The sequence below is a fragment of the Grampus griseus genome (genome assembly GCF_964374135.1).
Source record: "Grampus griseus genome assembly, chromosome: 5".
Lineage (NCBI taxonomy): Eukaryota > Metazoa > Chordata > Mammalia > Artiodactyla > Delphinidae > Grampus > Grampus griseus.
Window position 1 is genome coordinate 18,860,640 of NC_138998.1, and position 24,531 is coordinate 18,885,170.

The window sequence follows — 24,531 nt, forward strand, 5'->3', positions numbered from 1 at the left end:
CACTGCAGGCGGGCTCCTCGAACCGCGTGGCTTTCCCTCGCCCCTGCCTTGGGGGTGGGGAAGAACCCGGATGGAACCGCCCCTGCAGCCGGGACCCCCTCCTCGCGTCTTTGAATCGCTGCGCGGGGCGGAGTTGCTCACCCTTCTGTGCTCTGCTTGGTTGGTCTCCGTAGGCTCCTCCTCGGGATTGGACGTTCCGGGTGCCAGTCACAAAGCGTCGCTGGCCTCTCACATTGCTGCTGGAAGGAGACGGCGTCGACGTCTGGCTCGGCTCGCTGCGTCTTACCTTGCCGAAGCGCGCTCTTGCTGCGGCCCTCGGAACCTGTGCCAGGCTTTTCGGCCCCGGGGCCTGGAAGGAGGCTTATCCAGGCGGCTCGAGAACGAAACCGGGCGCCTAAGTACCTCTCGTCATCCACTCAGCGCCATGTCCTGGATGTTCAAGAGGTGAAGGGGGTGAAGGGGGCGGAGGGGGTGGGGCGCCGAGGGTAACGGCGTGGCCGCGTCCCCAGATGAACCTGACCTTCCCCGCGTTTCCTTCGCGTTCCCCTTGCGAGCTGGGCAGCTGGCGTTCGTCCCGCTGGCGGCTCCTATAGCCGCGGGAGAAATAAATGCAGAGTCTCCGCGGGCGAGGGGAGGCTTCCTAGGCGAGTCTCTTGCCAGGGCCTTGGGGAAATCTCTGTCAAGGGCTGTACGGGGCCTGGGGCTCTAAGCTCCACTCCTTAGCCGGGGTCTCTTCTCGCCCTGTGCTTTATTCCACAAAACACCCATGAGATACCCACTGTGCGCCGGGCATTGTGCTCGGCCGAAAGGGCCGGGTAAGACAGCCCCTGTCCCCAAGCACCTCACAATTGATGTGTATGCACAGACGTGCAAATACATATCTGCAGAGGAGCCAAAAGCAGGACGCGTGACGTGCAAGTAGAACGCAGGGGAAATAGCTTCTCTCCGTTCTTAGCAAAGTAGAAGCTTCCTGGAAGTCTCCCAGCCGACTTCCTCTTACTTTTTGTCCAGATTGGTTTACATACCCGTTCCGGAAACAATTCTCCATCGGGGGATTGCGGTTACCCTTAAACCAACGGGAGTCGGGGGCTTGAGGTCAGCTTCCCATGATGGCACCGTTAGGATACCTGAATAAAATAAGGGTTCTAGTCGAAGGGAATTAAAGTAGTGGTTGCTGGATGTATTATTTGTAAAGCTATAAATGGCTTCGTGTAAAAAAGTTCAGTGTTTTCAAGTCTCTTCTAGCTCAAGATGTATTGAAATTTTGGTGTATAATTAGTTACAGACATCACATATATTTCAGTTTAAGTAGGTGGTGCAGACTAGGAAAGAGATTTGTGAACCCTTATTGGGGTTTTCACTTTGAATACCTCAGGGTAGAAGACACATTATTGAACAGGTAGGGTTTCTAGAAACGTCCGCCACTCCAATTCTTGCTTTAACCAGAGGAACGCGATTAATCTTTATACAGCACTTCCCACATAAGATTTAATCTGTTGAAGTAAAATGTGAGAAAACAATTGGCCTTTAAATATGGTATGGTCTTTGAGAAATATTTGGTTGAATATTGTATTGTTTTTCTGTGTGTGTGTTTTTTTTTTTTTGTTGTTGTTGTTTTTTGTTTTTTTAATAGAGATCCTGTTTGGAAGTACTTGCAGACTGTCCAGTACGGAGTCCATGGAAATTTTCCACGCCTCTCATATCCAACTTTCTTTCCTCGTTTTGAATTCCAAGATATTATTCCTCCAGATGATTTCCTAACGAGCGATGAAGAGCTAGATTCAGTTTTATTTGGAACTTTGAGAGGTCATGTAGTTGGACTACGCTATTACACAGGAGTAGTGAGTATAACATTAGATATTAAGTTAAAGTGATATGATATGTTATTTACGTAGAAAATGAGGATTAGAAGGTGATATATGCAGTAAATATTTACTTTAAGTAATTGAAATATATCTGGGCAAGAGATAACAAATACCTAATTATTAATATTCTTTTACTTTATATCATTGGTTATAATATACAAAGCATTATTTCCTGTATGGTCTCATTTGATCATTACAGTGTCTCTGAGGTAGATAGGACATCTATTATCCCCTTATAGAAGTGAAGCTCAGGAAGGTTAAATGATTTGCTCAAAAAGCACAGATACTATGTGGTACATTTGCAAAATGACTTCCAAGTCAGTCCATTGCTTTCTCCTCTCCTGTCCCTTAGCACATTTCTACACTTTAATATTTTTAATTTAGGAAGATCAATTCATACTAGATAAGGGAATTGTCTATTTTTAGGTACTTTTTTTTCTTCCTGTGTTTATCTTTTTGTATCTCTATTCTCTGCATTGTGTGTGTGTGTGTGTGTGAGAGAGAAGAGAAGAGAGACAAAGATAGAGAAAGCAGTTGTCTTTGTCATGGTTGTCTAGTATGCCTCTGTGTTATCTGGATGATACATCTCTAGCTTTATTTTTTTAATTATGAAAAATTTCAGACATGCATAAAAGAAGAATAATACAGTAAACTTCCATATACCCATGATCCAGATTCAGTAGTTAACAAGTTTTTTGCAGATTAGCTTCATCACTTTTTCTCTTTTTCTTGGGTATTAAATATTCCAGCTGTATCACTTTACAACATTTAAGTGTGTATCTCTAAAAAAATTCAGGCATTTTCTTACATCGTTGTACTTAACAAAATTAATAATAATTCTCTATTACATCCTATAACTAATACATAATCAGTTTTCTTAATTGTTTAAAAATGCCTTTTTATTGTTAATTTGTTTGAATCAGGATCAAAACAAGTTAATAATAGTACCTTTGGTTGTTATGTAAGTCACCTCCCTGCTCTTTGTTTCATGTCATTGATTTATTGCAGAAACTGCATATATTGTTCTATGGAAAGTTGGATTTACCAGTTCTTCCATTCCCCCATATTTTTCTTATGGCGAAGCTTCTCAGATCATTTTTTGGTTGTCTGAAGTATATTTTGTGGGAGATTCCTTGGGAAAGAATTGTCTAGTGTTTTATTCTCTCATATTTTCTTTGTAATATTAGAGCTTCTCAGGTCATTTTATGGTTGTCTGAAGTGTGTTGTCTAGGAGATTCCTTAGGAAGGAACAATATTTCCTGAGATTTGTTGTTTGTACTTGTGGTACTTATATGCTTCAAGGACAATTTGGTTGAATGTAAAATCCTTGACCCATATTTTCTCTCCATAATATCTTGGTGTTGTATAACATGTTGCTGGTTAAAATTCTGATGCCAATATGATTTCTCTCCCATGTAGATCAATTGGAATTATTTTGCTTGGATAACTAAAGGATATTTTTCCTTATCTTGAAAGTCCAAAAGTTTCATTAGGCAATGTCTTAGTGTTGACTGTTCTGTAACTTCATTTTCTTCTATTTCAGAAAACTTTAATTATGGTTTTTTGTTTGTTTGTTTGTTTTTGCGGTACACGGGCCTCTCACTGTTGTGGCCTCTCCCGTTGCAGAGCACAGGCTCCGTCCGCGCAGGCTCAGTGGCCATGGCTCACGGGCCCAGCCGCTCCGCGGCATGTGGGATCTTCCCGGACCGGGGCACGAACCCGTGTCCCCTGCATTGGCAGGTGGACTCTCAACCACTGCGCCACCAGGGAAGCCTTAATTATGGTTTTAAGTGTTTGTTTTGTTTCAGAGTTTGTTTTTCTTCAAAGGACTCCATTCTGTTCTCTCGGTATTACATCTCTGCGTATACGTATGCCATATGTAAATGCCTGTTCCTCTGAAATCCTTTTTATCATATTTTTTTACTTTTCTGTTTTTCATCATTTATTTCCCTTACCATGTTTTTTACAAGATCTGTTCACTTTTGTGTTCTTTCTACTTTATTCTTTAATTCTGAAATAGTTTTTCTTTTCTAATTTTTTCCTGAAATCTGTCAGTTCTCAGTTCATATATCCATCTGTTCTCTAGCTCTCATATTGATTTCGGAATTTTCCTATTTTGGATTTGTGAAATATTTTCAAAATGTAACATTGTTTTTAAATTATTTTATACCATTGTGAAATATTAGATCATGCTTGTTATTGATCTTAGAACTATCACTATTTGTTGATCTTAGAATAATTTCTGTGACACTGGTAAGCTAATACAAATGTGATGAGCTGATTAAAACTAATCGTTAATTTTTTTATTTTACAAAATGTATATTATTTATTTTATAAGTAATACACATTTATTATTTTAAAATGGCTAAAAGAAAAAGTATCAACTCTGCCTGAATCCAGAATCACAACTTATGTTGTTATGTCCTCCACGCTTTACTCTGAGAAAATATACATGTGACTTTAAATCATATTATATATTAATAAAAATGAGGATCAGGGCTTCCCTGGTGGCGCAGTGGTTGAGAGTCCGCCTGCCGATGCAGGGGACGCGGGTTCGAGCCCCGGTCCGGGAGGATCCCACATGCCACGGAGTGGCTGGGCCCATGAGCCATGGCCGCTGAGCCTGTGCGTCTGGGGCCTGTGCTCCGCAGCGGGAGAGGCCACAGCAGTGAGAGGCCCGCGTACTGCAAAAAGAAAAAAAAAAAAAGGATCATATTATGTCTACTATAGTAATCACCTTTTCTAAAGTAAAATGTTAGGAATATCTTTTCATGTCAATACAGATCTTTATTGTACTTTTTCTTGTTGATGTTTTCGAGTTCATAACTGACAGAAATCTTGTAATAAAAATTGAGGTATTTATCTTTGCATGCTTTTTATTATTTTCAACTTTTTTCCGTTTTATTGAGATGTGATTTATATATATATATATATTTATAAATGCATGCATTTGAAGTGTATGATTCTAAGAGTTTTAACAAAGATATATACCTGATCATCACCACCCCATCAACATATAGATCATTTCCATTACCTCTTAAGTTCTCTTGTATTCTGTTGCAGTCCTTCATCCCTGCCTCTGCCTGAAGAACCACCAGTCTGATTTTTATCATTGTAGTTTAGCTTATTTTAAAGCTTCATATACTTTTTTTTTTGGCTGCGCCACGCGGCATGCAGAAATGTGAGACCTTAGTTCCCTGACTAGGGATCGAACCCGTACCCTCTGTGGTGGAAGCACGGAGTCCTAAGCACTGGACTGCCAGGGAATTCCCTAGAGCTTCATATACATTGAATCATATAGTGTGTACTTTTTAAGTCTGGCTTCATTCAAACTCACCATAATTCAGATACGTCTTGAGTCAATTTTGGCAATTCATATTTTTAAAGAAAAGCATCCATTTATATTTTCAAACTTATTGCCACGGAATTTGCATAGTAGTCATATACATGTAAAACTGTTGCAACTGTGTTTATGGTTGTATTCCTCTTTTCATTGTTTGTGTTATGTATTTGTGTCTATTCTTATTTTTTATTCATTAGCCTTGATAGAGATTTATCTGTTTCATCTTTTCAAGTAATCTTTCTTGGATTTTTTTATGATTATCATTTCTTTTTTTAAAATTTTTAATTTTTTTATACAGCAGGTTCTTATTAGTCATCAGTTTTATACACATCAGTGTATACTTGTCAATCCCAATCGCCCAATTCAGCACACTACCATCCCCACACCCCTGCGGCTTTCCCACCTTGGTGTCCATACATTTGTTCTCTACATCTGTGTCTCAACTTCTGCCCTGTAAACCGGTTCATCTGTACCATTTTTCTAGGTTCCACATACATGTGTTAATATACAATATTTGTTTTTCTCATTCTGACTTACTTCACTCTGTATGACAGTCTCTAGATCCATCCACATCTCAAAAAATGACTCAGTTTTGTTCCTTTTTATGGCTGAGTAATATTCCATTGTATATATGTACCACATCTTCTTTATCCATTCGTCTGTCGTTGGGCATTTAGGTTGCTTCCATGACCTGGCTATTGTAAATAGTGCTGCAATGAACATTGGGGTGCATGTGTCTTTCTGAATTACGGTTTTCTCTGGGTATATGCCCAGTAGTGGGATTGCTGGATCATATGGTAATTCTATTTTTACTTTTTAAGGAACCTCCATACTGTTCTCCATAGTGGCTGTATCAATTTACATTTCCACCAACAGTGCAAGAGGGTTCCCTTTTCTCCACACCCTCTCCAGCATTTGTTTGTAGATTTTCTTATGTAGCCCATTCTAACTGGTGTGAAGTGATACCTCATTGAAATTTTGATTTGCATTTCTCTAATAATTAGTGATGTTGAGCAGCTTTTCCTGTGCTTCTTGGCCATGTGTATGTCTTTGGAGAAATGTCTATTAAGGTCTTCTGCACATTTTTGGATTGGGTTGTTTGTTTCTTTAATATTGAGCTGCATGAGTTGTTTATACATTTTGGAGATTAAACCTTTGTCCATTGGTTCCTTTGCAAATATTTTCTCCCATTCTGAGGGTTGTCTTTTCGTCTTGTTTATGGTTTCCTTTGCTTTGCAAAAGCTTTTAAGTTTCATTAGGTCCCATTTGTTCATTTTTCTTTTTATTTCTATTACTCTAGGAGGTGGATCAAAAAAGATCTTGTTGAGATTTATGTCAAAGAGTGTTCTTCCTATGTGTTCCTCTAAGAGTTTTATAGTGTCCAGTCTTACATTTAGGTCTCTAACCCATTTTGACTTTATTTTTGTGTATGGTGTTAGGGAGTATTCTAATTTCATTCTTTTACATGTAGCTGTGCAGTTTTCCCAGCACCACTTATTGAAGAGACTGTCTTTTCTCCATTGTATATCCTTGCCTCCTTTGTCATAGATTAGTTGACCATAGGTGCGTGGGTTTATCTCTGGGCTTTCTATCTTGTTCCATTGATCTATGTTTCTGTTTTTGTGCCAGTACCATATTGTCTTGATTACTGTAGCTTTGTAGTATAGTCTGAAGTCAGGGAGTCTGATTGCTCCAGCTCGGTTTTTTCCCTCAAGACTGCTTTGGCTATTCGGGGTCCTTTGTGTCTCCATACAAATTTTAAGATTTTTTGTTCTAGTTCCATAAAAAATGCCATTGGTAATTTGATAGGGATTGCATTGAATCTGTAGATTGCTTTGGGTAGTATAGTCATTTTCACAATATTGATTCTTCCAATCCAAGAACATGGTATATCTTTCCATCTGTTGGTATTATCTTTAATTTCTTTCATCAGTGTCTAATAGTTTTCTGCATACAGGTCTTTTGTCTCCCTAGGTAGGTTTATGCCTAGTTATTTTATTCTTTTTGTTGCATTGGTAAATGGGAGTGTTTCTCTTTCAGATTTTTCATCATTAGTGTATAGGAATGCAAGAGATTTCTGTACATTAATCTTGTATCCTGCAATTTTACCAAATTCATTGATTAACTCTAGGCATTTTTAGGATTCTCTATGTATAGTAACATGACATCTGCAAACAGAGACAGTTTTACTTCTTCTTTTCCAATTTGTATTCCTTTTATTTCTTTTTCTTCTCTGATTGCTGTGGCTAGGACTTCCAAAACTATGTTGAATGATAGTGGTGAGAGTGGACATCCTTGTCATGTTCCTGATCTTAGAGGAAATGCTTTCAATTTTTCACCATTGAGAATGATGTTTGCTGTGGGTTTGTCGTATATGGCCTTTATTATGTTGAGGTAGGTTCCCTCTATGCCCACTTTCTGTAGAGTTTTTATCATAAGTGGATGTTGAATTTTTTAGAAGCATTTTCTGCATCTATTGAGATGACCATATGGTTTTTATTCTTCAATTTGTTAATATGGTGTATCACATTGATTTCCTTACATTGAAGAATCCTTGCATCCCTGGGATAAATCCCATTTTATCATGGCGTATGATCCTTTTAATGTGTTGTTGGATTTTGTTTGCTAGTATTTTGTTGAGGACTTTTGCATCTATATTCATGAGTGATACTGGTCTGTAATTTTCTTTTTATGCAGTATCTTTGTCTGGTTTTGGTATCAGGGTGATGGTGGCCTCGTGGAATGAGTTCGGGAGTGTTCCTTCCTCTGCAGTTCTTTGGAAGAGTTTGAGAAGGATGGGTGTTCGCTCTTTAAATATTTGATAGAATTCTCCTGTGAAGCCATCTGGTCCTGGGCTTTTGTTTGATGGAAGATTTTTAATTGCAGTCTCAATTTCAGCACTTGTGATTGGTCTGTTCATATTTTCTATATCTTCCTGGTTCAGTCTTGGAAGTTTATACCTTTCTAAGAATTTGTCCATTTCTTCCAGGTTGTCCAGTTTATTGGCATAGAGTTGCTTGTAGTAGTCTCTTAGGATGGTTTGTATTTCTGTGGTGCCTGTTGTAACTTCTCCTTTTTCATTTCTAATTTTATTGATTTGAGTCCTCTCCCTCTTTTTCTTGATGAGTCTGGCTAATGGTTTATCAATTTTGTTTATCCTCAGAGAACCAGCTTTTAGTTTTATTGATCTTTGCTATTGTTTTCTTTGTTTCTATTTCATTTACTTCTGCTCTGATCTTTATGATTTCTTTCCTTCTGCTAACTTTGGGTTTTGTTTGTTCTTCTTTCTCTAGTTCCTTTAGGTGTAAGGTTATATTGTATATTTGAGATTTTTCTTGTTTCTTGAGGTAGGCTTGTATAGCTATAAATTTCCCTCTCAGAACTGCTTTTGCTGCATCCCATAGGTTTTGTTTGTTTGTTTTTTGCGGTACGCGGGCCTTTCACTGTTGTGGCCTCTCCTGTTGCGGAGCACAGGCTCTGGACGCGCAGGCCTGGCAGCCATGGCTCACGGGCCCAGCCGCTCTGCCATCCCATAGTTTTTGGATCTTCGTGTTTTCACTGTCATTTGTCTCTATGTATTTTTTGATTTCCTCTTTGATTTCTTCAGTAATCTCTTGGTTATTTAGTAATGTATTGTTTAGCCTCCATGTGTTTGTGTTTTTTACGGTTTTTTTCCCTGTAATTGATTTCTAATCTCATAGCGTTTTCGTCAGAAAAGATGCTTGATATGATTTCAGTTTTCTTAAATTTACTGAGGCTTGATTTGTGACCCAAGATGTGATCTATCCTGGAGAATATTCCATACGCACTTGAGAAGAAAGTGTAATATGCTGTTTTTCGATGGAACGTCCTATAAATATCAATTAAATCTATCTGGTCTGTTGTATCATTTAAAGCTTGTGTTTCCTTATTTATTTTCATTTTGGATGATCTGTCCATTGGTGTAAGTGAGGTGTTGAAGTCCCCCACTATTATTGTGTTACTGTCGATTTCCTCTTTTAGAGCTGTTAGCTGTTGCCTTATGTATTGAGGTGCTCCTATGTTGGGTGCATATGTATTTATAATTGTTATATCTTCTTCTTGGATTGATCCCTTGATCATTATGGAGTGTCCTTCCTTGTCTCTTGTAACATTCTTTATTTTAAAGTCTATTTGATATGAGTATTGCTACTCCAGCTTTCTTTTGATTTCTGTTTGCATGGAATATCTTTTTCCATCTCCATCCCCTCACTTTCATTCTGTATGTGTCCCTAGGTCTGAAGTGGGTCTCTTGTAGACAGCATATATATGGGTCTTGTTTTTGTATCCTTTCAGCAAGCCTGAATGTCTTTTGGTTGGAACATTTAATACATTCTCATTTAAGGTTATTATTGATATGTATGTTCCTATTACCATTTTCTTAATTGTTTTGGGTTTGTTTTGATAGGTCCTTTTCTTCTCTTGTGTTTCCCACTTAGAGAAGTTCCTTTAGCGTTTGTTGTAGAGCTGGTTTGGTGGTGCTGAATTCTCTTAGCTTTTGCTTGCCTGTAAAGCTTTTGGTTCCTCATCGAATCTGAATGAGATCCTTGCCAGGTAGAGTAATCTTGGTTGTAGGTTCTTCCCTTTTATCACTTTAAGTATATCATGCCACTCCCTTCTGGCTTGTAGAGTTTCTGCTGAGAAATCAGCTGTTAACCTTATGGGAGTTCCCTTGTATGTTATTTGTCATTTTTCCCTTGCTGCTTTCAATAATTTTTCTTTGTCTTTACTTTTTGCCAGTTTGATTACTATGTGTCTCGGCGTGTTTCTCTTTGGGTTTATCCTGTATGGGACTCTCTGTGCTTCCTGGACTTGGGTGGCTATTTCCTTTCCCATGTTAGGGAAGTTTTCGACTATAATCTCTTCAGATATTTTCTCTGGTCCTTTCTCTCTTCTCCTTCTGGGACCCCTATAATGCGAATGTTGTTGCGTTTAATGTTGTCCCAGAGGTCTCTTAGTCTGTCTTCGTTTCTTTCCATTCTTTTTTCTTTAGTCTGTTCTGCAGCAGTGAATTCCACCGTTCTGTCTTCTAGGTCACTTATCCATTCTTCTGCCTCAGTTATCCTGCTCTTGATTCCTTCTAGTGTAGTTTTCATTTATTTTATTGTTCATCTGTGGTTTTTTGTTCTTTAATTCTTCGATGTCTTTGTTAAACATTTCTTGCATCTTTTCGATCTTTGCTTCCATTCTTTTTCCGAGGTCCTGGATCATCTTCACTATCATTCTGAATTCCTCTTCTGGAAGGTTGCCTATCTCCACTTCATTTAGTTGTTTTTCTGGGGTTTTATCTTGTTCCTTCATCTGGTATATAGCCCTCTGCCTTTTCATCTTTCTGTGAATGTGGTTTTTGTTCCACAGGCTGCAGGATTGTAGTTCTTCTTGCTTCTGCTGTCTGCCCTCTGGTGGATGAGGCTATCTAAGAGACTTGATGAGAGGGACTGGTGGTGGGTAGAGCTGACTGTTGCTTTGGTGGGCAGAGCTCAGTAGAACTTTAATCCACTTGACTGTTGATGGGTGGGCTGGGTTCCCTCCCTGTTGGTTGTTTGGCCTGGGGCAACCCAGCACTGGACCCTACCTGGGCTCTTTGGTGGGGCTAGTGGCGGACTCCGGAGGGCTCACGCCAAGGAGTGCTAACCAGAACTTCTGCTGCCAGTGTCCTTGTCCCCACGGTGAGCCACAGACACCCCCCGCCTCTGCAGGAGACCCTCCAGCACTAGCAGGTATGTCTGGTTCAGTCTCCTATGGGGTCACTGCTCCTTCCCCTGGGTCCCGATGCGCACACTACTTTGTGCCCTCCAAGAGTGGAGTCTCTGTTTCCCCCTGTCCTGTCGAAGTCCTGTAATCAAATCCCACTAGGCTTCAAATTCTGATTCTCTGAGAATTCCTCTTCCCATTGCTGGACCCCCAGGTTGGGAAGCCTGACGGGGGGCTCAGTACCTTCACTGCAGTGGGTGGACTTCTGTGGAATAAGTGTTCTCCAGTCTGTGAGTCACCCACCCAGCAGTTATGGGATTTGACTTTACTGTGATTGCACCCCTCCTACAATCTCATTTTGGCTCCTCCTTTGTGTTTGGATGTGGGGTATCTTTTTTTGGTGAGTTCCAGTGTCTTCCTGTCGATGATTGTCCAGCAGCTAGTTGTGATTCTGGTGTTCTCATAAGAGGGAGTGAGAGCACATCCTTCTACTCCGCCATCTTGGTTCCTCCTGGCACAACAATCTATCATCTTGCTTTGGTCATTGATTTCTCTTTTACATTCTGTTATCCTATTTTCCTTAGGTCCATTTTATTTTATTTTATTTTTGCATTCTTGATTCGAACACTTAATTTTAATGTTAATAATAAAAGTTTTTAATCTTTTAAACGTTCTTCAAAGTACGACATTGGCTGTATCACCTAAGATTTGTTATGTAGTATTGGCATTATTAATTTTTAACTTTTGTAAAATGTTTTCAATTTGCTTATGTTTACATTTTTTATGTCTTGACCCATGAAAATCTTTATTTTATAATAAAGTAGATTATTTCTTTTCCATTCTATTCTAAAAGTATTGTTATAATTAGTCCTATTTCTGTCTTTTTGTTGTCATCTTAATCTTGTTTTACTAATATATCCTTTTTTGTCATGTGCTTGGATCATGTTTTCTTTGTTTTTATAGTCTCAACGTTTTGCCCTACTTTTTTTGGTTATATATTTTCTGGAATTTGCATATCTGGTTTAACGAAGATCATGCTATAAGCAGTGGCAATGGGGAGGTGGTCTGGTAGAGAACAGAGCTATGCCTCACAGAATATCTTCAAAGAGGAATTATTAGAGAGAATTATTAGAGAGGAATATTTGTCTGATAATCTGGTTGGTCAGGCTGTAGTATCTTGAGTCAGTAAACAGATGCTGGGAGAGGTTTAAAGCAGGTTTCCTGTGTATTTTTCAGGAAGTTAAAAAAATTTAGGTAATTCACGTACCATAAAATTTATCATTTGTAAGTGTACAATTCAGTGGTTTTTAGATATTCACAAGGTTGTAAAACCATCCGCACTGATTCCAAAACATTTTCATCATTCCCAAAACCCTGTACCCATTAGTAATCACTCCATATTACTCTCTCCCCTTAGCCCATGGCATCCATCAATTTATGTTCTGTTTCTATGGATTTACTTAACTCTAGACATTTCATGTAAATGGAATCACAGAATATGTGGCCCTTGGGTCTGGCCTTCATTTCCGCCTTCTTTTGTGTTAAATCTTTTGTGTTAAATATTTCCTAGTGTACCATAGTAGTTCCCTGGTTGTTTCTTTATTATATATTTTGAGTTGTTTTCTTAGTAGTTGCCCTTGGGAATTAGTAACATCTTAATTCATAAGAATCTAGTTTGGATTTATGGCAACTTAATTTCAATTGTTTATAAAAACCTTGCTTTGAGATAGTTCCGTTGTCTTCCTTCCTACTTCTTTATGCTGTTTTCATACAGATTAATTCTTTATATACATCATATGTTCATCAATACAGGTTTATAATGATTATGTCCTTTTAAATCAGATAGGAGGGAAAAGTTACAACTAAAAAATTTTATACTGTCTTTTATATTTACCTGTGTAATTACCTTTACCTGTGCTTTTTATTTCTTCATGTAGATTCAAGTTACTGTCTAGTGCCTTTGATTTCAGCCTGAAGGTCTTCTTTTAATATTTCTTGTAGGGTAGGTCAGCTAGTGATGGATTCTGTCAGTTTTTGTTTATCTGGGAACTTCTTAATTTCTTCTTTATTTTTGAAGGATAGTTTTGACAGATATAGAATTCTTGGTCGAATTTTTTTCTTTTAGCACTTTGAGAAGTTATCCCACTGTATTCTGGTCTCCATGGTTTCTGGTGAAAAATCAGATGTTAATATCATTGAGGATCCCCTGTATGTAATGAGTTGTTTCTCTCAGTTGCTTTCAGTGTTCTTTCCACAGTTTGATTTTGATGTGTCTGGGTTTGAATGTCTTTGAGTTTTTTTTACTTGGAGTTTGTTGAGCTTCTTTTTTTTTTTTTGCGGTATGCAGGCCACTCAGTGTTGTGGCCTCTCCTGTTGCGGAGCACAACCTCCGGATGTGCAGGCCCAGCGACCATGGCTCACGGGCCCAGCCACTCCATGGCACGTGGGATCCTCCCAGACTGGGGCACGAACTCATGTCCTCTACATCAGCAGGTGGACTCTCAACCACTGTGCCACCAGGGAAGCCCTGTTGAGCTTCTTAAATATGTAGATTAATGTTTTTTCATCAAATTTGGGAAGTTTTTAGCTATTATTTCTTCAAATATTCTCTCTACCTCTTTTTCTCCTCTCCTTCTGAGACTCTCATCATGTGTGTGTTGGTATGCTTGCTGTTATCCCACAGGATCTGTTCATCTTTCTTTTTTCTTTCTGTTCCTCAAACTATAACTGTTCCTCAGACGTTATAGTCTCAGTTGACCTGTCAACAACTTCATTGATCTTTCTTCTGCCTGCTCATATCTGATGTTTGAGCCTCTCTAGTGAATCTTAGACTTTAGTTAACTACGTACATTTTGACTCCAGAATTTCTATTTGGCAAGACATAGTTCTCATGCTTTCCTTTAGTTCTGCAGACATGGTTTGCTTTAGATCTTTGAACATATTTAAAATTAAAACTTAAACTTTTTTCTAGTAGGTCAAGCATCTGTGCTTCCTTATGGGTAGATGATTGATAGCTTTTTTCCTTTGTGTGAGCTGTACTTTCTTGTTTCTTTGCATGTCTCTCTTGTTGTTGAAAAGTAGACGTTTTGAATAATATAGCAACTCTAAATCATATGATCCTGTAATCCCACTCCTGGGCATATATCCAGAGAAAACTGTAATTCAGAAAGATCTATGCACACCAATGTTCATTGCAGCACTATTTACAATAGCCAAGACATGGAAGCAACCTAAGTGTCCATCAACAGATGGATGGATAAAGATGTGGTATATCTATACAATGGAATATTACTCAGCCATAGAAGAGAATGAGATAATGCCCTTTGCAGCAACATGGATGGACCTAAAGATTATCATAATAAGTGAAGTAAGCCAGACAGAGAAAGATAAATATCGTATGATATCACTTATATGTGGAACCTAAAAAAATAATACAAATGAACTTATTTACAAAACAGAAATAGATCCACAGACATAGAAAACAAACTTATGGTTACCAAAGGGGGAATGGGGGGATGGATAAATTAGGAGTTTGGGATAAAATATACACACTGCTATATAACCAAGAAGGACCTACTGTATAGAACAGGAAACTATATGCAATATTTTGTAATAGCCTATAAGTTGAAAGAATCTGAAAAAGAATAGATTTTATATATATCTATAAATTATATGTGTATATATGTATATGTGTATGTACTTATATACATGTATAACTGAATCACTGTGCTGTACCCCTGAAACTAACAATAGTATAAATCAACTATACTTCAACTAAAAATACCTATATGTGATGGTGAATGTGAGCTTAAAAAAAAATAATTTGGCAGCTCTAGAAATCAGATTCTTCCTTCTCCCCTGGATTGGTTGTTGCTGATTTTGGTTATTGTTGTTTGTTTAGTAACTTTTGCTAAATTAACCCTGTGAAAGTCTTCGTTGTGTCTGGCCACTGATATCTGTATTTGGTTAGCTTAGTGGTCAGGTAATGACTGAACTAGAACCGGTAAATTTCCCAGTCTTTACTGAGAGGATCTGTGTGCATTTGGGGCACTCCTTCAACCCTCAGCTTGGCAGTTGACAGCTCTGCCTTAGCCTTTATTTCCTGCCTGTTCAGAGCTTCAAGTTTAGCCAGAGGTGAGAGCTTAAGACCTTCTCAGGTCTTTCCTGAACATATTCACAGCCCTGAGTATGCATACAGCCCTGTGCTTGCATTTGGCGTTCTAGATTTCCAGGAATATGTTGGAGCTTTGAACATCTTATTCTCCGCTTTTTCCTCTTAAGCCCTTTGGTTATTGTTTTGTTTGCCCTAGCTGTTACCCACTGCCTGTAAAATTGTTTTTGACAAACACCCACCCAAGGGAGAACGTTTTATGCACTGAGTAAGCTCAGAGGTCAAATAGAAACAGCTTTGCAAGTGGGGGTCTTCTAGGGAACCACCATACAGGTCAAATAATGACAATTCTATAGGAATAAATCTTTGAAATTCTGCTCCAGTGTGCTCACTCTGGTAACTGCTAGGCTGTACTAAGAAGTGCAGCAGGTTGTTATTTTTAAAGACTATCGTGTAACTGAGAGCTGGAGATGAGACTAGGGCACTGATATTCAGCTGTTTTCTTGAATTAAGACTCCCCAGGTTTCTACAACCCTTTGGTTAGTTTCCAGAGTTCTGAAAAAGTTGATTCAAACAGTTTTTGCCAGTTTTTTCATTGCGTTTATTATGGAAGAGAGAATTTTTGGAAGTCCTTACTCTTCCATTTTCAATTATGTCACCCTCAGGCAATTTTTTTTTTTTTTTTTTTTTTTTTGCGGTACGCGGGCCTCTCACTGTTGTGGCCTCTCCCGTTGCGGAGCACAGGCTCCGGACGCGCAGGCTCAGCGGCCATGGCTCACGGGCCCAGCCGCTCCGCGGCATGTGGGATCTTCCCGGACCGGGGCACGAACCCGCGTCCCCTGCATCGGCAGGCGGACTCTCAACCACTGCGCCACCAGGGAAGCCCACCCTCAGGCAATTTTTAATTAAGTGGAATCAGATAATGGCATGAGTTGAAGGCTGGATGTATTTTCTTGTTCCAGTTCCATTCTCTCTTATAATTAATGCCTTTTAACCCTTTGAGATTCTGGAAAATTTAGGCTTAGGAGCCGGCCTGCCTGGATTCAGATCTAGCTCTGCTACTTATTAATTTTATGACCTTGGGCAAGTTACTTAACTTTTCTGTGCTTTAGTGTCTTCATCTGTAAAATGGAGATAATGATAACACCTACCAAAAGGGTTGTGACAGTTTTAAAAGTCAGTCTTTGTAATGTACTTAGAACAATGTGTGGCCCATAGTAGGCACTCAAGAGATTACCTGTTTTCGAAGTTATAATGTTGAATAATTTTAGATAATGTGCATCTGTTAGTTTTGATTGTATTTTTTATATATCAAGGATTTGTTAACTTCCAATGAATATAAATTAGGAAAATATTGTAAAAGAATTATTATAAAATATGTTAATATTTCTATAGAAATATGAGTCCAAGAAAATGTGCATTTCTTACATGTGTTATTCAGTAAGCATTAAAAAATGAATGGAAATCCCAGATAAAGTATGATGAAGAAAGGTATCATTATATGTTTATTATTTATAATAATATCTGTTTATTATCTTTATTAGGTTAATAATAATGAAATGGTTGCATTGCAACGAGAACCCGATAACCCTTATGATAAGAATGCAATTAAAGTAAACAATGTGAATGGAAATCAGGTCGGCCATATAAAGAAAGATCTTGCAGCTGCCTTGGCCTATATCATGGACAACAAATTGGCTCAAGTTGAAGGGTAATGCACTTTTGGAGTTCAGTTTTAATAATTGTGAGTTGTAGTGATCTTTGAATGTAAGGGTATGTAAAGTTGCCCTGACAACTTTTGTTGCTATACCTTTAGTATGCATTCAATAAATGTTTTAATTCTTCTTTCATCTGCCTGCACTACCCTAGCCATCAAATAGCTGTTCCCTCACTTTCGTGGTAAATTATTACCATGGAGAAAAATAGACTTTGGTTCAAATATTAGAAAGTCCACACCATCTTTTAAGAAAAAAGCTTTTTTAAAAGCCTTTTAGTGCATTGATTTGAGAAGTTTGGAAGTGTTTGTTTAAATCAGGTTGTAAGCTGATAGCCTGTGATCAGATGTACATGAGTTTGGTTTTGCCTACACAGTGTTTAATTTTTTTTTCAGTTATTTCCGATATTCGAATATCTGGACATTCTACATTTTATGCATATTAATTTTTCCCTAATTATACAAAATTATTTATAAATATTTCTCTTGATAAATGGAAGATCTGGTAATGCAGGATACTTATTTCCACATGACGTCATTTGATTGGCGATTAAGTAGCAGCTGTTGCATTATCTAGGCATATACCTTCTTAGTTCTACCACCTGTTCCTTTTTTAAATCTCCCAGTCTCTTTGGTTACATTTTCTCTTTTATGCGTTTGTGTCTGTGACCTCAATTTTAGTATATTAGTATATTAGATATATTTAGGATATTAAAAGGTGAGTTTGGAAGATATTTAGCAGTGTCTTCTCACTTGTTTACTTGTTTTCTCCTTCCTCAGTTCATCACGTTTTTCAGATATTGAGAGTAAACTTTCAGTGAATCCTGGATCAGAAATAGTTCTTGGAAATCCTTCCCCATGCTCCCAGAATGGGTTGCTGCACTCAGTGGTTCTGTTAGTGGAAGCTCTGCCTTCTGAATTAAACTTGCTAATTAAACTTGCTATTTACCTATCTTTTGATCTTGGTAATAGGCTAACTACGCATTTAAACACTTTTACCTCACCTGAGTTTCTTCTGGCATTCTGGTCCTAAAAACTGCCTTTTCTTCTCGTTATTGTTGGTCCTAGTCCGTGTCTGTTTTCTTTCTAGTCTGCTCAGTTAGTTCCTTTGTGTTTTGCTTGCATGCAGAATTTGAATGTGGCAGTTATTTAACAAGATTTTTAATGAGACTTAAATGTAAAAAAATAACACTTCTAATTTCTCTTTTTTTTTTCTTTCTTAATTATAATAGGGTAGTTCCTTTTGGTGCAAACAATGCTTTTACCATGCCTTTGCATATGACTTTTTGGGGAAAAGAAGAAAATAGAAAAGCAGTTTTAGATCAGTTGAAGAAACATGGATTTAAATTGGGTCCTGCACCAAAAAGTAAGTTCAGGGTTTAACCTACTATTATTGTGATACTGTTAAGATGCTGGAATTGTAAAACATTTATTCTCTTAAGTAATACCTTGAATTTGGGTGGCTAAATTAATTAGTGCTGAAGGCTCCAAGTTCTTTTGTTAGGAATCTTTTTAAGGAAATCCTTGAATTTTTTTTCTCTTTATTTTGAAATAACTATAGATTCATAGGAGGTTGCACACATACACAGAAAAATGTGCAAGGAAGTCCCTCCCCTAACTTCCCCCAGTGATAATATCTGGAAATCTCTGATTTTAAACATTCTCTTTAATAAGTTACAGACAATAAGAATCTCCTAATAGAGAATGAAAAAGTATTATTTGTTTTTCAAAAGTTTGTTTAAATAATGTGGAATTCTTCTAATGTATTTTTTGAATAACCTAGCAGATTTAGTTTTAAAATTTTTAAAACACATATTAAGGGAATTTTTAATTCAGCTTATTAGACAAGCTTTAAAAGCTATTTACTAAAAGATAATTTATTTCATTTGGTGATTTTATTCTTTTCATTTTGTAAATTATAGCTTTAGGATTCAGTTTGGAAAGTGGTTGGGGCTCTGGAAGAGCGGGACCAAGCTATAGTATGCCAGTTCATGCTGCAGTACAGATTACAACTGAACAGGTGCACTTCTCTTTTATTTCGTAACTAAAAGTGAAGAGTGAAATTTAAATGCTGAAGGTTGATGTTTAAAAATATAAGATAAATATGCATCTGTTAGTATTAGTGATATTTATATTGTTATGGAACATGTAGAATAAATAAAATATATTGCAAATATTTATGTAGAAAGAAAGCAGTGATAAGGAATATGTCCACATACATGCATTCATATATACATTGAAACACACACATTGCTGTATACACCTGTGATGTTTTACTCTGTTTTGATGTTTTTGTATTATTTGAAATTTTTAAAATAGCCATAATTTTTAAAAAGTTGAAGCTTGAAACTTAACTCCTTTCAGGAAGGTTGCAAATGCAGTGCTAAAAAAACTAGTTCTGAATCTCTGGCCTTAGTCTATTTCTAACTTTGTCTGCTTTGTGATCCAGGATACTGTTATGCTGGGTTAGTTTGGGGAAAAAAGGTTATAAAGTAAATTAATGCAGATCAATCTACCAATTACATCAAAATTTTTTTTGTCTCTACTCATCAGTGTTATTAGTCTTTTTATATTCTAATTGTAGTTACTGTACTTTCCCTGCTCATTGTTAGAAGGGCTTGAGCCTGTGTCTGTCATTCTTTTTTTTTTTTTTAATTTATTTATTTTATTTTTGGCTGCGTTGGGTCTTCATTGTTGCACGCAGGCTTGCTCTAGTTGAGGCAGGCAGGGGCTACTCTTCCATGCGATGTGCAGGCTTCTCATTGCAGTGGCTTCCCTTTGTTGTGGAGCATGGGCTCAGTAGTCGTGGTTCGCGGGCTCTAGAGCAGTCTTAGTATCTGTGGCGCAAAGGCCCAGCTGCTCCGTGGCATGTGGTATCCTCCCGGACCAGGGCTTGAACCCATGTCTCCTGCATTGGCAGGCAGATTCTTAACAACTGCGCCACCAGGGAAGCTCTTGAGCTTGTGTCTGGTGGGTAAACCCCAGATTACCTCTCCTCACTTTTTAGATTTGGCCTGATTTCTTCTGGGCTGTTGCTATGTATTTATTTGCTAATTTACAAAAGTAATTATAATATATATATGTTACTGTATGATTGGACTAGATCAGTTTAAAGAACCAACTAAAGATTAGCATAAGATTGAAATTATCCTAATATTTTGTAGCACATAGCAAATTTCTGATTGCAGTAATAATCAATGAAATGTCTGAAAAAGTCAAATATACTTGGTAGGATCTGCCAAAATGGTTTGAATACAGCTAATAGAATCACAGAATTTCAATGGCAGAAGGAACCTTAGAGACACTCTAAATCTAGTTCATCCCGTTTCTTTTGTGGTAATAAGATACAGGGCCATATAGATTAAGTGTCTTGCCCAAAGTTATATAAAGGTTTTTTTGTGACAGAGTTGTGACTGAAACCCAGGACTTAAAACTCTATCCTGTATTCTTTCGACTGTAACAGTTACCTAAAGGATCTATTTATTCTGCCATTATTGAGCAGCGTAGTATCTCAAAGAATTAATTTATTTTATGTACCTTTTGGTATTCAACTCTTTTAGTTAATTAAATGACTTGAAATCTCTGAATTAAGTGCAATTATTGTTTGAATTGGTTTGTTTCATAATGTTTCTTATTGCTGTTTGTTGTAGCTTAAGACAGAGTTCGACAAATTGTTTGAAGATTTAAAGGAAGATGATAAAACTCAGGAAATGGAACCAGCTGAGGTACTGAGCCAGTATTTTCTATTTAAAAGTATTTGGAATTTAAAAATACGGTATTAATCTATACATTTTTCATCACAAGATCAACTTTTCTAGATTCTGCATGGGGTAAAAGAAAGGGCTTATTGTATTTCTATTTATAACGTTTCTTTTATTTATAGGCTGTTGAAACACCGTTGCTTCCACATCAAAAACAAGCTCTAGCTTGGATGGTTTCACGGGAAAACAGTAAAGAACTTCCACCATTCTGGGAACAGCGAAATGACTTGTACTATAACACAATAACAAATTTTTCTGAAAAGGACCGACCAGAAAATGTTCATGGAGGAATTTTAGCTGATGATATGGGTTTGGTAATTATATTTTTCCTTGAGTTAATAATGTTTTATTTTGTAACTAAGATTTTATATGAAGTAATTTTGAAGTAGATAGAGATGGGAATATGTTGGTGCCAGTTTGGGACTCGATATCACTGTGAGTGTAGAACATAATCTTTCCTGTGGTTTTCACTTAAAATAATGCTGAGCTTTTTTTTTTTTTTCTTTTGGCTTGTTTGCCTAAGGTACAATTAAAATAATTGGCAGTAATGATATAAACATGTGTTTTTCAATTTTCTTTTGAAATTCAGGGTAGCTTATCTTTCATGGGTTTTCTTAGAGAAAAGATATGATTCCTTACACCAGCAGTTTTTATACTTTTTGGTCTCAGCAGCTCTTTATGTTCTTAAAAATTATTGAGGATCCCAAAGAGTGTCTGTCTTTGTGGGTTATCTCTATTACTATATCTATTAATATTTATGGTACTAGATATTAAAATTTTTTATTATTTTAAAAATAACAGTTAAAAAACTCATTATGTGTTAACAGAAATAGCATATTTTTCAATGAAATGTACTCCAAGACAAAAGCAATTTTGATGAGAAGACTGGCACTGTTTTACATTTTTGCAAGTCTCTTTAATGTTTGGCCTAATAATTGACAGCTGAATTCTCATATCTGTTCTTTCATTCATTCTGTGTGATGCGTTGTTTTTGTTGAAGAATACAAAGAAAATTAGTCCTCATGCAGATATGTGTTTGAAAGAGAGTATTTTAAAAGACTTTTTAAGATAACTAGATTTTCTTTGCTACAAGAAGATTAAGCAAATATTAGTTTATTAAAGGTTAATAATTATAATGTGGAACTTTTTTGTTTTTTGGCTGCACCATGCGGGATCTTAGCTCCCCGACTGGGGATCAAACCAGTGCTCCCTGCATTGGGAACACAGAGTCGTAACCCCTGGACTGCCAGGAAAGTTCCTATAGTGTGGAACTTAAAAAATCATATCAATGAACTTTTTATACTTTGTTTCATTAATATCCATTGGTGTAGCTTGCACGTTGAATGGATATTTTACCCATGCATGGTTTTTAGCATTAGGTGTTGCTCATTTGGAATATATTGGTTCACTGAGTTACACAGATCTGCCAAATGTTGATGCATTTCATTATACAATGCAAAAACATTTACATTCATTGATACTACTGCTGATCTTATTAGAAAGGCATTTACATTTGGGAAGCTTTTCTACTCATAGTGTTGGATGCAAGTTTTCTAACATAATTTTTGCTTGAAAGCTCAAATTTTATCATTAACAACAAACACTGTCAGTTGTTTCCTTTGGAGTTGATAGGCTCATTTTATTCATTTTTTTCAAGAAAATGTCTGCCACTCAGTCATGAATAACTAGTTATCAGTCATTCTTTCAAGTTAAAATGGTGGTACTTGAAAGTGACGATGCATGGTATCTAGTTCGGCTTGTAATTCAGTCTCACAAGTGATTTTTCTCTAGATAACCTTCATATTTTGGTATGCAAAAGAAGTATTTTGTGTACTTGCCATCTTCTTACACAGAATATTTAAAACGTGTATACTTAAGAGGTGAGATTTGGTAAAATGAATGTGTACTGCTTTATCAAGAACATTCTTTTTGTGGGCTTCTTAGTTGCAAAGTGCCGGCTCCTTAGTTGCAGCATGTGGGCTCCTTAGTTGTGGCAGGCAGGCTCCTTAGTTGCAGCAGGTGGACTCCTTAGCTGTGGCAGGCAGGCTCCTTGATTGTGGCATGCGAACTCTTAGCTGTGGCATGCATGTGCGATCTAGTTCCCTGACCAGGAATTGAAACCAGCCCCTAGCATTGGGAGTGTGGAGTCATATCCACTGCGCCACCAGGGAAGTCCCTCAAGAACGTTCGTAAAGAGCATTCTTAAAGTGAAACTGTTTCTTTGGTTTGTCTTTTTTTTTTTTTTTAACTGTATGTGGCGGTTAAAAATACAGTGACCACTAGTATAATGTAGTGCCAACTGCTTTGTGTCATGCTAAGGCAGCAGCAGTTTTACCCACCATTGCTTTCTGTGGAATTACTACAGATATCAACACAAATAAGGTCTTAGTAGAATTATTAAAATAGTTTTGACTGCACATACTTCTGAAAGGGTCCTGGGGAGCTCCTAGGACCTGTGGACCACACTTTGAAAACTGCTGCTTTACAATGCTTTCAACTTGAAAGAGGTTTATTTCTATGTTGCTATTTATAAATTCAGCTATGGAAAATAATGAAAATTTTCATGATTCTGTTTTTAAAAAATGCACAAGAAATATCTTGTCCTGTATGCTTTATTGGTAAGGTGTATAGTCTTTAAGTCTTGGAAATATCTTTAAATGAAATTTAATAAAGTAATTATCTTATGTCCATACTGGGATTACTAATCATTTTAAGTTAGCTCTGAATTACATGGCAAGCAAGTAGTTGTAGTTTTGTGATAAAGTTATTAGTTCAGGGTTAAATGTGACATTTAAATGGCAGTCATTCAATAAAGTGACATTTCCCTAAAAACATACGTTTATGGAAAACTTACATACTTGTACTGCTAGCTGCTCCAGCTTAATTCATAGTAGTCAAAAACTGGAAACAATCTAAAGGTCCACCAACAGGTGAATGCACAAATAAGTGTGCCATGTATGCATATACAACGGAATATTACTCAGCAATAAAAAAACACAATGAATTGCTAATAAGCATTTCTCTATATTACTCCATTCTTCTTAAGGAACAACTTACACCAGCTCATGTCACCACATGTTCTGAATCAGGTCTGGGCCTAAAATTGTATTGAGCAGAAGAAACTAAACAAAGAGTACATTGAGTAATTCCATTTATATCAAGTTCAAAGGCAGGCAAAATTAATATATAGTGATAGAGACAAATCAGCTGTTGTCTGGTACAGAGGTGGGGAGATGGACTGCAGAGGAATACAGGGCAACTTCTAGGTGATAAAATTTTTCTGTATCTTAATTGTGTGGTGGTTACACCAGTGTATACAGTTGTCAAACCTATCAAACCATACACTTTAAGTCTGTCAATTTCATTGTATGAAAATTATACCTCAATTAAAAAAGGATTAAAAAAATAAAATGACATTTCTCAATGATGCTTACAGTATTTTACACAGTAAATTATTTAATACTCCTAGTAATATGGCATGGTAAAGCATTTACTAACTTAATGAATGAAATAACTTCACTAATATGTATATTGTTTAGTATAATAATTAGCATACTTCTCTGGCCCTGAATGCTGTTTGATATTTTCTTACTTGATTTAAATATTAGTTTCGGAATGTTGTCTGGTCAACGGGGTTTCAGAATCTGACCATTTTTCTTTGTAAAACATTTTAAAGGGCAAAACTCTGACAGCCATTGCAGTGATTCTTACCAACTTCCATGATGGCAAATCTCTTCCTATTGAAAGAATTAAGAAAAATCAGCTGAAGAAGGTGAAGTATTAGTGTGTTTTTTCGAAAGTCTCTGGTTTATTGTAAAACCTTTTAATTTTGTCATTAAAAAAATTATTGCCAGAAAATTGATAATATCTGGTTTTTAGAGATATGATGAATGGCCTTTCTCATGTGTTGCTGGTAAGAGTGAAAGTTTATGCTACATTCTTGAAGGCAATTTGGTAATGTGTATCAAAAGCCTTAAAAGTGTTTATAATCTTTGATTCAGCAATGCCATTTCAAAGAAACTAAA

General features: G+C 37.0%; 1 protein-coding gene across 2 annotated transcripts in view; it reads left to right on the plus strand.

Annotated features, from left to right (window-relative positions):
* Nucleotides 1-286: 286 nt before the first annotated feature.
* Nucleotides 287-24,531, plus strand: part of HLTF (helicase like transcription factor) — a 59,870-nt gene continuing 35,625 nt past the window's right edge. For both annotated transcript variants that reach the window (XM_082655495.1, XM_082655496.1), the window contains exons 1-8: nucleotides 287-444; nucleotides 1,634-1,841; nucleotides 16,576-16,742; nucleotides 17,978-18,111; nucleotides 18,668-18,765; nucleotides 20,396-20,470; nucleotides 20,629-20,820; nucleotides 24,183-24,278. In XM_082655495.1, the coding sequence (XP_082511621.1) occupies nucleotides 425-444; nucleotides 1,634-1,841; nucleotides 16,576-16,742; nucleotides 17,978-18,111; nucleotides 18,668-18,765; nucleotides 20,396-20,470; nucleotides 20,629-20,820; nucleotides 24,183-24,278 (990 nt within the window). In that variant the 5' untranslated portion in view covers nucleotides 287-424. The remainder of the gene's footprint in view (nucleotides 445-1,633; nucleotides 1,842-16,575; nucleotides 16,743-17,977; nucleotides 18,112-18,667; nucleotides 18,766-20,395; nucleotides 20,471-20,628; nucleotides 20,821-24,182; nucleotides 24,279-24,531) is intronic.